The sequence below is a fragment of the Danio aesculapii genome, chromosome 9 (assembly GCF_903798145.1).
Source record: "Danio aesculapii chromosome 9, fDanAes4.1, whole genome shotgun sequence".
In the NCBI taxonomy this organism is placed as follows: domain Eukaryota; kingdom Metazoa; phylum Chordata; class Actinopteri; order Cypriniformes; family Danionidae; genus Danio; species Danio aesculapii.
In genome coordinates this window covers 35,369,900-35,382,824 of record NC_079443.1, presented here as the reverse complement: position 1 = coordinate 35,382,824, position 12,925 = coordinate 35,369,900, and the positions used below count along the sequence as shown (strand labels likewise).

The 12,925-nt window shown below is 34.5% G+C and overlaps 2 protein-coding genes across 2 annotated transcripts in view; one reads left to right on the top strand and one right to left on the bottom strand.

Annotated features, from left to right (window-relative positions):
* The first annotated feature begins 1,221 nt into the window (after positions 1-1,221).
* On the top strand, positions 1,222-6,869 carry grtp1b (growth hormone regulated TBC protein 1b). The gene is made up of 8 exons (XM_056465006.1): positions 1,222-1,304; positions 2,254-2,402; positions 3,096-3,257; positions 3,331-3,455; positions 3,693-3,789; positions 5,503-5,675; positions 5,835-6,020; positions 6,298-6,869. The coding sequence occupies exons 1-8, from the start codon at positions 1,240-1,242 to the stop codon at positions 6,388-6,390; spliced, it is 1,050 nt and encodes a 349-aa protein (XP_056320981.1). The 5' UTR covers positions 1,222-1,239; the 3' UTR covers positions 6,391-6,869.
* A 167-nt stretch (positions 6,870-7,036) lies between these two features.
* The window catches only part of lamp1b (lysosomal associated membrane protein 1b), a 9,809-nt gene continuing 3,920 nt past the window's right edge, over positions 7,037-12,925 (bottom strand). The window contains exons 2-6 of the mRNA XM_056465594.1: positions 12,697-12,902; positions 10,692-10,814; positions 10,530-10,596; positions 10,279-10,443; positions 7,037-8,526 (exon numbers count right to left, since the gene is read on the bottom strand). Of these exons, the coding sequence (XP_056321569.1) occupies positions 8,387-8,526; positions 10,279-10,443; positions 10,530-10,596; positions 10,692-10,814; positions 12,697-12,902 (701 nt within the window). The 3' untranslated portion in view covers positions 7,037-8,386. The remainder of the gene's footprint in view (positions 8,527-10,278; positions 10,444-10,529; positions 10,597-10,691; positions 10,815-12,696; positions 12,903-12,925) is intronic.

The following is a 12,925-nucleotide window of genomic DNA, read 5'->3' as shown; positions in this document are numbered from 1 at the left end:
TACTTTGCATTCTGAATAAGAGTTTTGAGAAAGACATTCCTTTCAAAGAGGGCGGCGATTTAAAATATGCATTGACTAGTTTGTCAAAATATTCATTTTATAAAGCAGAACCACATTTATTATATTGTTTCAGGTGTTTTGTTTGGGTTATTTACATGCTTTTCACAGCAATATACGTTTAATTAAAACTGTTTGGCTTTATCCTAAAAGTAAATTATAATGATTATATTATATTATATTATATTATATTATATTATATTATATTATATTATATTATATTATATTATATTATATTATATTATATTACGGTCTAAGGAGTACGAAACCTGCAAAAACAATAAATAAATGCGCAAATAAATAAATCCACTAATTCCTGCATGAATAAAACAATAAATAAATGATTACACAAATAAATAAATAAATAAATAAATAAATAAATAAATAAATAAATAAATAAATAATCAATAGTGTGGGCAGATTAATAACTAAATAAATTTACAAGGATGTTGAGGGAATAATATTTATTTATCCTGAATTTGTATATATATATATATATATATATATATATATATATATATATATATATATATATATATATATATATATATATATATATATATATATAATTTATTTATTGCTTTATTTATGCAGGAATTTGTGGATTTATTTACTTTTTTATTGTTTTATTTATACTGGGATTTATGGATTTATTTATTTATTTATTGTTTTATTTATGCAGGAATTCATGGATTTATTTACTTATTTATTTATTGTTTTATTTATGCAGAAATTTATGGATTTATTAACTTATTTATTTTGCTTATTTATTTATTTATTTATTTATTTATTGTTTTATTTATGCAGGAATTTATGGCTATATTTAAATATTTATTTATTTATATATTGTTTTAGGCTACTTATGCAGGAATTTGTGGATTTATTTACTTGCATATTTATTTATTGTTTTTGCAGGTTTCGTCCTCCTTAACGGTCAGCTTGTTTGACAACACATTCAGCGTTTAAGGTAGTTTACGATTGATCTAATACGTTGATTATTGTTGCAATTTTATAATTCAAAACATACTTCTAAGAATAATGAGGAACAGAATATATATTTACTTACGCCTATAGCCTTCAGTTGTTCAGGTAAAAGGAATAACCTGTGCATATGACAGGTGTGGGAGGAGTTTACACTAACAGCTCTACTCAGTTACTGTCCGGTGGAAGAGACGCAAATACATGGAGAATCACTCTGAACAAAGCACGGAATGTCCCGCTACTTCAGACAACAGCGACTGTCAGAGGTATGAATTTAACTTCATATTTATATGAAGAAGTGATATTAGCTACCTAAAATAACAATTCGCCTTGTAACGGTAACGTAGTATAGTACAAAACACATGTAGGTCAGGTGATGTTTGCGTAGTTAAAAGAGCAAAAAGACATTTAAAAAAAATGTCCATTAAAGAAAATTATTTTAAACCCGTCGTATTTTAGTTCGGAAATTTTATGGTTGGTAATTATGTTCTAGCATTAGCAAACAAACTTTGTATAGCTTAAATGTACAACTTATTAAAACACCAACAGTTTAGCACTCTACACTGTAAAAAAGCCACACAATTCCTTAATGTTGTCCCAACACAAATCCATTAAGTTAACTTATTTGTTTTTACAAATTTAAGTAGATTGAACATTAAATAATTAAGTTGTCTCATAAGTTGTCAACTCACTTTAAATAAGCAGCAAAATATTTTTTAGGTGTAGGATGAGAGGGAGAGAGAGAGAGCTGACATGCAGTTGACATGCAGTTTCAAAAATATTATTAAACCACCTTTGATTTTTTCTTTTTTAAATCTTTCCCAAAATTATGTGTTTTTAATTTTTTTAAAACCATTTTAAGTTCAATATTATTAGCCACTTTAAGCTATATTTTTTCGATAGTCTACAGAACAAACCATCATTATACAAAACCTTGCCTAATTACAATGACCTGCCTAGTTAACCTAATTAACCTAGTTAAGCCTTTAAATGTCACTTTAAGCTGTATAGAAGTGTCCTGAAAAATATCCAGTCAAATATTATTTACTGTCATCATGGCAAAGATAAAATAAATCAGTTATTAGAAATGAGTTATTAAAACTATTATGTTTAGAAATGTGTTGAAAAAATCTGCTCTCTGTTAAACAGAAATTGGGGAAAAAATAATTCAGAGGGTTTAATAATTCTGACTTCAACTGTAAAATGTCTCTGTAGGGTTGACCAATATGGATTTAAGAGATCTGATTTCAACTACGAATCCTATGAGGAGCTGATGTCTGACTATTTAGCTGTTGTCACTAGAAGGTCCGAAAAGTGGTCAAAGCTTTTGCAGGGCACTGGAAAAATGGAGAAGAATCTGAAAGGTGGGTGAATTTAATATAAATTTTGCATCGTCTTAGATCTTCTGGAGCATCAAAAAAGTGGGTATAGCACAATAGTCTCACAGCAAGAAGATCGCTGGTTCGAGCCCCGGCTGGGTCAGTTGGTGTTTCTGTGTGGAGTTTGCATGTTCTCCCCGTGTTCGCGTGGGTTTCCTCCAAGTGCTCCTGTTTCCCCCACAAGTCCAAAGACATGTGGGATAGGTGAATTGGGTAAGCTAAATTGTGTGTACACTCTCAGAAATAAAGGTACGGTAGCTGTCACTGAGGTGGTACCTTTCAAAAGGTACACATTTGTACTTGAAGGGTCCATATTGGTACCTCAAAAGTATATATTAGTACCTATAAATTTTAAGAGAAAAACTTTTGTACTTTTTAGGTACTAATATGTAACCTTGAGGTATTAATATGGACCTTTTAGGTACAAATTTGTACCTTTTGAAAAGGTACCACCCCAGTGACAGCTCGCGTACCTTTATTTCTGAGAGTGTGGTGTATGTGTGTAAATGAGTGTGTATGGATGTTTCCCAGTGATGGGTTGCAGCTGGAAGAGCATCCGCTGTGTAAAACATTTGCTGGAAAAGTTGGCGGGTCATTGCACTGTGGCGACCCCAGATTAATAAAGAGACTAAGCCAAAAAGAAAATGAATGACTGAATGTTGTCATTTTGGCTTGCAGTGAAGCGATATGTGAGGAAAGGGATTCCGTGTGAACACCGCACCGAAATCTGGATGGCGTTCAGTGGAGCCCAAGACCAGTTGGAAAGGAATCCTGGCTACTATCAGTCTCTATTAAAGACAGAGCAGCATGACCCTAAAATAGAAGAGGTCATCCATGCTGGTAAGTCATTTCTCCAATCATTAATCTATTTCTGACCTGTTTTCTTTTTTAATCTAAACTTTATTTTCCCCAGATATGCACAGAACCTTCCCTGACAACATTCAGTTTCATGACTCCTCCCAGTCATGTTTACAGAAAGCCTTGTTTAATGTACTTCTGGCTTACGGACACCACAATAAGGATGTTGGTTACTGTCAGGTACTACTGTATAGACACTGAAGTAAAACCTGAACCCAGGATGTATTAAACTTCCTATTGCAGATGAGAATCTAAAACTATTGTTGTGTAAAGATACCACTGAATAGTATGCTGTGTGAGGAAGCAAAACACTGCTGTAATTTTACATTGTTTACCCTGTCAATATTATGACGGAACCTGTTGTACTTGTCTGCAGTCAAATCAGGTACTGAAATGTATCCCTTGTTGCCTTTTTAGGGAATGAACTTTATTGCCGGCTACCTCCTCATCATTACCAAAGATGAAGAGAAGTCATTTTGGTTAATGGATGCTTTAATCGGCAGGATCTTACCAGGTCGGTCATTTTCACCTGCTATATACTATCACAGACATATATACAATAGTCAACATTTGAAGTGGATCATCACCGTTCCTCAGAGTTGTCCTAAAACTATTGATCAATACACATTCTTGTGTTAGGATCATTTTTTGAACCACTTCAAATATTGAACACCTTATATCTTATTTTATCAATTTATATCAATATCAATTTAGCAAAACTCATCTGCTCAAGTCTTTTGCAGATATAGATATTCATGCATGTGTGTAACTATGGTACACTCAAATATGGCAGATCAATTCCGCATAGTGGTCCATAGAAACAGCTGTTAATGAGGCATCCATTTAAAAATCCATTTGCACACTAGAGCCAGTACTTCTTCAGAAATATAATACGCAAGTTAATCATTATATTAAGCCTAATTGTTCAACCTTTAAAGCAACCTTAATTTAGATGACAGCACCTGAATCCTGTTGTGGAGAGAAATGTTAACCAATAGCTATAGCTGTTTGGGCATTGGTTTAGGCTACTGTTATCAGTAATTTAACCTAACATTTTGCCATTATTTATAGAGATTTTTCAAATTAAAAAAAAATTATACTTTTATATTGGTTACATTAACATATGCTCAGAATTATTTTAAATTAGTTTTATGCAGTTTTGTACAAGGACATCTAAAAATGCAATTTTGTAACTCAAATATGTCGCCTGTATAATATTCATGCTGCCTCAACTTACATCAAACTGACTAAAAATATTAAGTTAAACTCTGGATAACTTACAATTTAGTTGAAACCTGACTAACTTATTCAAATAAGTGAAGTTTATTTATAAACTCACTTCGAGAGGATCACGTGCTTATGATTGACCACAGCCGGTCCCGCATTAGCTAACACATGATTCGCCAATCAGATGATTCCTAACTCACCATAAATAACCACTTTCTTACCTTAGTCATCTTTGTCTTGAAGAATCCCCCCTTCTGCCCCTACTCCTCCTCCCTTTACCTTGATAGGGTGGCCCAACTGTTGCCTCACAGCAAGAATGTCACTGGTTCAAGTCCTGATCAGTCCAGTTGACGTTTCTGTTTGGAGTTTACATGTTCTCCCCATGCTCATGTGGCTTTCTCCCAGTCTTGCATGCAACATACAGTAGGTGACTTAAACAAACCAAATTGGCACCATAGATGAGCACTTAATTAGTAGTATATCTCTCCATAGCAAACCCTAATTTGTCATTAGCCATAAATTAGCAGAGTAGTACTTGAAACCTACCTGAGCTCAAACTCCCCTCTCACCCTGCAAACGGGAGGGAGCCCCAGGCTCGAGGCTCTTATAAGCTCAGGGCTCTCTCCCAGGACTGCATGCCAAACACACTTTATCATCAGTCATCAGCTAAGTGTGAACTCTCGAACGTAACACAAACACATATTTTGTTGTCATGACTTAAAATGTAAAAATATATTCAACAAGAATCAAAGCTCCAAAAATACCAATTTATTACATTAACGCAAATCATGTAACACTTCGAGCACACCGGCTAATAATCACACAGTATTAATCACAGCATGTTGCTCTAATACACTTCTGGATCACATGATCTTATACATTATCTCACAACAATGGAAAAATACACATTAGTAAATTACACAACTTGTCATGACTTTTGTCATATTTTTACAGTGTAATTCCTGTATAGATTTCCTTTTATATGTGCGATTTCATTTAGATTATTACACACAAACAATGTTGGGGCTTAAAGTGGATCAAGAGGTGCTTGGTGAGCTTGTCAAAAGCAAGGCTCCTTCTGTTTGGCAGACCATGATTCGGCATGATGTAATGTGGACCCTGGTGGTCTCGCGCTGGTTCATCTGCCTATATGTTGACATCCTTCCTGTAGAGGTGAGAATATAGTCAAAGGCTGTTCACTGTGAAAATGGATCAGTGATAAACTTTCAAAAATTCAGCAGTCATGCAACAACTTTCAATCGTTGTGAAAATATTGTATTATAAGTGTGATACTGATGTTAAATGAAATGATTACCATTGTGGTTTTCTCAGACGGTACTAAGAATATGGGACTGTCTGTTCTATGAGGGATCCAAGATTCTGTTCCGTGTGGCTTTGACTCTGATTCGACACAATCAGATCCTCATCTCACAGGCAAAGAGTCTACCAGAAATCTGTGAAGGCTTTAAACAGATCACTCGTGGAGAGTATGTAGAGAACTGCCACTCATTCATGCAGGTACATTCTGTTGATTTAAGTAATATGTACAGAGTTGATGTTGTTCTAAAGCATAGGTCTCAAACTCGATTCCTGGAGGGCCGCAGCTCTGCAGTTTTGCTCCAACCCCATCAAACACAGCTGATCGAACTACTGAAGGTGTTCATAACTCTTTTGATCACCTCGATTATTTGGATCAGCTGTGTTTGATAGGGTTGGAGCGAAACTGTGCAGAGCTGCGGCCCTCCAGGAATTGAGTTTGAGACCCATGTTCTAAACGATGTTTATATGTGTTCAGAAAATCTTTATGGAGCCAGGAGGTCTCTCTACAGCAACAATCACCAAACTCAGGAAGATGTGTAGAAATAACATTACTTCTGAGAGCCAATAACCATCCTTCGCAACTAAATGGTGAACAGTTCTGACTACACGCAAGATATGAGTCTGTTATTCTGTTATATCTGGACAAAAAGTAATTGCATGGTAATGCTTTACATGAATTCTTTAAAATATGCTACCAGTTTGGAGATGGTAAGACTTCTTTTTTATTTTTGAATGAAGTGTAATGCTCACTAAGAATTGTATAACTAACAGAATTATTATTAGTTTATAAAAATGGTCATATTCCATTTTAAAAAAGTTAATTTTCAGCCGTCGTTTCTTTGTTTGCTTCAGAAAGGTCTTATTTTTGGCAAAAACAAATGTTACAAAATCTTTATGACCGTATTCTGAAAATACAAAGATTTCTTAAAAGATATTTTGAGGAATTTTAAGAACAATAAACATTTCTTCCTGGTCTATTTGATTTCTGTTACAGATACGAAGCAGTTTTCTATGGAAGGCCATTTCGTGCCACTAAATAATAAAAAAAATAAAATAATTAAAAAAAAAAGATTTTTGTGACTTTAATATCTCACAATTCTAACTTTTTTCCACAGCTAACATTTTTTTAATTCAGTAGCAGAAATACAATTCATAGTTTTATGTTCATTGTTACTGTCAATATTTAACTAAAAAGACATATACTGTACAACCAGTGGAACGTAGAATTTATCTTTTATTTTTATTTAGAAACTTAGAATCGCATTCCCTTAAAACAATATGAACTTCACAGCAATCAAGGCAGCACTTCAATATCCACAACAACTCCACATATGCAGTCATTTCATATGAACGCCCATTATAAAGAAGGGATTCATTTACCGTAACATAAAATGTGTTTCTCTCAGTGCACTCCTTGTGTTTGTAACAGTTAACCATTTACCTGGGTCCATAATAATTTAAACCTACCTCAAGTTGCTGAGAACTTTCTGCTTATGTCAGTGTGAATCGTACCCTTTGTCCATCCTGTAGTGCAAAACTATATTTCAGCAATCTAGCAGAATTTCCCTTTAATGCTTCTGAATGTCTGCAAATACCATGCTAAATGGAAGCAAGCGGGTTATATAGTTTTGATATGTAGTATGAGGGGACACAAAAAAAAACATTTAGTGTTATTAAAAGGATAATCACCCCAAACTTAAAACTGTCATCATATACTCAGCCATTTTGAGTTTCTTTTTGTTAATGAACACAAAAGACATCAAGAAGAATGTTGGAAACCGATAGCCGATAGATTGACTTCCATTCTATGTTTTCCCTATTATGGATATGATTGGCTAAAGGTTTCTAAAGTTATTTAACATCTTTATGTACATCAGTCAAAAGAAACTAAAAATGGTTTGCAGCCACTTGATGGTGAGTAATTGCTGCCTTTTTGGGGGGAACAACCCAATCAACAGGTACTCTATTCTAGAAAATAAATTCTCTCAGGGCCAACTTTTCCTTATTAAAACTTAAAGTTAACATCTGAGTCAAAACTGTTATGCAAGGCTTTGTTAACAACAATAAAATGTTCTCCAATCTGGTGAATCTCAGAAGGAAACCTGTCTTTTAGAATCCCAACTATCAACCCAAAAGAAATAGTGTCAAATATGTAGTCCCTTTTAGACTGAGTAACAACCATCCTCAGTTTCCCTAAATCCTCCTAGTTATATAAATAAATACACAACAATAAATTGAAGAATGTGAGGTACCAAAAACAATTCATATGTTTTCAGAGACCCAGATTAAGCCTAAATGGCACAACAGATAGATAGGATTAATCTGGTTCCTGAAAACAAGCTTGACCTACAGCCCCCTCTTTTGCCCTTTAGTATGAATTAATTATACTATGTTTACCATAATACAACAGAAAGTCCAGGAAAGTTCAGATCCACCTGAGCGGAGGCAGTGGGAGACACCAGCAGAGGGAAGGGCAGGTTAAAAACTAGAAGGCTGCAGTCCAGATTAGAGCAGAAATCAGTGGCATCTCCAGATCCTGGCTTAAAGATGATCACGAGGGGAGTTTAGATGGTCTGGTAGCCGGCGTGACTCCTGTTTCTGCCGATCAGGTACGCCAGGATCACTATGAGCACTAGAACAGCCAATGCAGCACCTACAATGATGGGGATCAACATATCGTCCTCGTCCAGCTCACACTCCTCAGCTAGAATAGAGGAAAAAATAAAGAGAAGCAGCAAAGCAAATAAAGTACTTAGTCACATTATTCATTCAAGTTCATGAAACTATCAGATGCTTTAATCTAAAGTGACTTATAAATGAGGAATTTGAGACAAATTAGATATTTGTTTAAAGGAGGCAATAAACGTATGGAAGTAATGCAATGTTTTAGATGTAATTTAGTATAGTAAATATATGACCGGATGAATTACTCTAGGCTGTTACATTTCATTTACATCAAGAGAAGAAATGCGTTTCAATGCCTGAAACTCACATTATATCAAAGAGGAGTTTGATTTTAGTTTATTATGTAACGTCTTATAGGATAGTTCACTCAAAATGAAACATTCTATCATTTACTTGTTCCAAACCTGTTGAGTGTCTTTCTTCTGTTGAACACAAAAAGAGATACTTTGAAGAAAGCTGGAAACATAGCATTTGTTTTGTCCTACTATGGAAGTCAATGGTTACAGGTTTAGTTTTCTTTAAAATATCTTCTGTGTTCAACAGAATACAGAAACTAATAAAAGTTTGGAAACACTTGAGAGAGTAAATAGTGAGTAAATAGTCATTTTTGGGTGAACTATCCCTTTAAGACTTGTGCATAGTGGGACGATTTTCACTTGTAATTTTTTTTTATTTTAATCTTATTTTGTTTCTTTTTTGGCATTCATACCAAAGCAATTTTTTGGCGATGAGCAGAGTAAACGTGCAAAATCACTCTCTGACTATAGATGGTGCTTAATGAAAAACAGAAATACACTGGTACAGGTGGCGCTGCATAACTTTACATATCTGACAATCTCTTGTTACACAAAAGAGTCGCAAAATCATCATTTTGTAGTCGCAAAATCATGATTTTGTATTCAGACTCCAATGAAACATGCAGCTCTACATTCATCTCGCCTCAATGCATCTTCTTCATCATTAGGAACGAGTGCTCGCCTAGACCATTTTGTGCTTGAGCACCACTAAGTCGTGTTTACTGTAAATTTAGCAACTCCAGGAATGTGAACAAAAGTGCCAGTAGACCCTTTTCTGGGTTTCTCAGTAGCAGAAGGCGTCATAGTTGGGTAAACTTCGAGCGCAGGTAATCGGAGAGTACAAATATTTTTTACAATCCTATTTGCTGAAATAATAAAAATAAAACTCCACGATAGTGTTATCAAGACTTCCAGAAAAAGGGGGAAAAAATAGTGTGAGACTGATGATGACGACAGCCAGAGGAGAGAATAACGTCAAATTTACTCTGTCCCATAGACGCTGCATTAAAAAACACCTCGCATAAACAGTAATTTTTTTGTAATTTGACACAAAGATGATATAATACATTCATACATGCATATAAATGTTCATACATTAAAAAAAAAAATCAAATTATTGAAAACTTTCAAGGATTTAAGATTATAATTACTGTTAAATGCGTCATAACAGTCTTGTGAAAAAGGTCTATCTCATTGGTGGACTACTTATTAAATTGTGTACTAAACCAAATAATGAGCCTAAAATCTTTGCGTTTTGCACGTTTGCGAGTGTGCACACTCACATTAGCACATTTTATTCAGTCCCAAGGTGTTCAGCAATAAACGTGAACAAAATTCATCCTGGTGTGCACAAGCTATTATTACTGACACATAATAAAAGGGCATTAAATGCATGTATGTTCTTGTGTGTTGAAACCAGAAGATTTATTGAAGGACAAAACTAAGAAATGGTATGAGGAGAAAGAAAAACACACCTGCTCCAAAATCTCCCTTGACACCGAAAGGTTGCACTTGAAGCTGGAAGGTGTTGAGGGAGAAATCTTGTGTGACGCTCAAGGTCTTTTCCTTCTGACACATGTAAGAGTGGCCCAGCGTTCCCACCATGTAGTTCAGCGTGTTGTTTTTAATCACAAGACCTTCTGGAGAAAACAATTCATACAATTTCTCAGAAAACACAACTACAAAAAAAGCGAAACCTTCTATCATATGTTTAATTTTGACTTACTAGTCATATCAGGCAATGCAGCTGACAGTTCCAAACCACTAAGATGATACTTGTTTGATGTGGAGTTCTGAAAAGAAAACAAACATGTTTTACATGTGATGATGAGAGGTCATTTTATGGGGTGCCATTATGGGAACTAAAAGGAGGGGATTCAATACTTACTAAAGAGAAGCCAAAGGTCAGGGTAATGTTGTCCTCTGTGAGAATCAGAGATGCACGGTCCGACTCACAGGATCCAGAGACTTTAACCAGGTTTGGATGCAAGTTCAAGACCTCCTGGACAGGCTGAAATGCAAGACAAGTTTACATTTAGATGAGGCACACTGTAGCCAATCCGAATTACATTTACAAAAGTGATTTTATATAGACCATTTCAGTGTGGTCAGGTCATTGGCCCATGAATATCTCTGGCTTGTTATCAAACTATTTCATAACTGTAACAAGAGGCAATTCAATCAAAACTTAATGTTAAAACAGCCATCATAACATTATCAATATGTGGCTCTTTTTGGCTTCAGAAATTAAAAAATGTAAAACAGGACATACACTGGGATCATTGTGTTTGTTTACATCTCTTAAAATGCTCTATACATAGAAAGCATATAGTCTACATTAAAAGAATAGTTCACCCAAAAATTCTGTCATCATTTTCTCACCGTTTCAAACCTTCATGAAATTATTTCTTCTGTTAAACACAAAAGAAGATATTTTAAAGAAAGCTGGAAACCTGTAACTATTAACATTATAGTATGTGTTTCTCCTACTATGGAAGTTAGTGTTTACAGTTTTTCAGCTTTCTTCAAAACATTCTATTTTGTGTTCAACATAAAAAACTCAAAGGTTTAAAACTACTTGAGGGAGAGTAAACGGTGAGGAACTTATTTGGAATGAATTAACCCTTTACATGTTTCAAATTACCTATTTTGTGTAAATGTAGGAGTGAAATAATGCTCCATCATTCAGTGTAACAAAAACAATGTATATAAAAATGCATACTGCCTTGTACTAATACACAGTGTGCAAATTATACATTGACGATGGGGGGGGGGGGTCAACTTTTTCTGTAGTAGTTTGGTAATACATGCTTCAGTGAATCAAATTGATGAATGCATTTAAACTACATCTTATTTATTTATAAAATGTATACATGTTCAGTGTTCTGAGGGATATTTAGTGACTATTTTAGAGGTTACTGTAGGTCAAACAGTTATTATGTGTCTATTTTTTTTTTTTAGGCTACATGCAGATAATATAAACACCTATTTTACAAGAAACGTGTTTTATGAATACTTATTATGTCTATCTCTAGAACTGCTAGTTTCAGATATTTTTCCTTACATTGATTGCTGCGATTGAATGCATCACAGAGGTATGAACCGTTATGGTGAGGGGGGGTCAAATGTATATTTATGTTATACATTTTAATTATTAATATTTAAGAAAGCCAACATTGAAGAAAGTTATTTCTTAGTTTTAAAGGGCTAACCCCCAATACATCTTGTTTTGATGTCCTTCAGGGGTGATCGAGCGTTAATGAGGGGTCAATCCCCCCCAAACCCCTCCGTAATTAACACCCTGCTTATAAATATATACAGTGTGAAAATAAGTGATTATACAAACATTTTATTATAGTTTATTAGAAAGTTTGCTGACAAATGAATGAAACAGGTTTGAAGAATTTGGATTGAGAATTAACTGAGTAACATTTTAGTGGATGCCTTGATAAATCATGTTAATGATGTGTGATTTTCAATAGTTCTAGCTCACACAAAAAATAAACAGGGAACATTTCAATGAAGAAAATATGTAAACTATAATGCCCTTTCATCATTTCAACACTTGAAAAACCCTTTTAGTCCTTGACCCATTTACAAATGAGGACCGTACCTTCAATAATCTGAATTACTTGCATACAAATCTTTTTATCCTGGGAAATCCCTTTATTTACACAACAAGCCAAGATTTTTAATAACAGTGATATAAATATTGCTTGTCATAGATTTCATTTAAAACTCATAAGCTGGAAATGTAAAAGCATGGTATTAAAATGTCACCTAAAATGTTTTTTAAATAGCATACAACTGTGTTTTGATACACTGATAAAAGAGGAGATATTTAGCTAAATATTTCAAGCTTCTAACAAAAAGTGAAAGTAATAAGTACGTACCTTGCCCTTAGAGCTTGAGATGAAGCTTATGTTAAGTTGCAGGGCCATGCGTGCCAGGAGACAGACAGTATCATTGGCATTGGTGACATTGTAGTTGCCCCGCTCTGGGGGTCCGGGGGTGACAGGAGAGGCTGGAGGAGAGCTGGTTTCAGGGGTGGCCGCAGTGGTCGGAACATTGGTGGTCAAAGTCTGATGTATGGTTAAAGCTGTAATGATGATAACATAATTA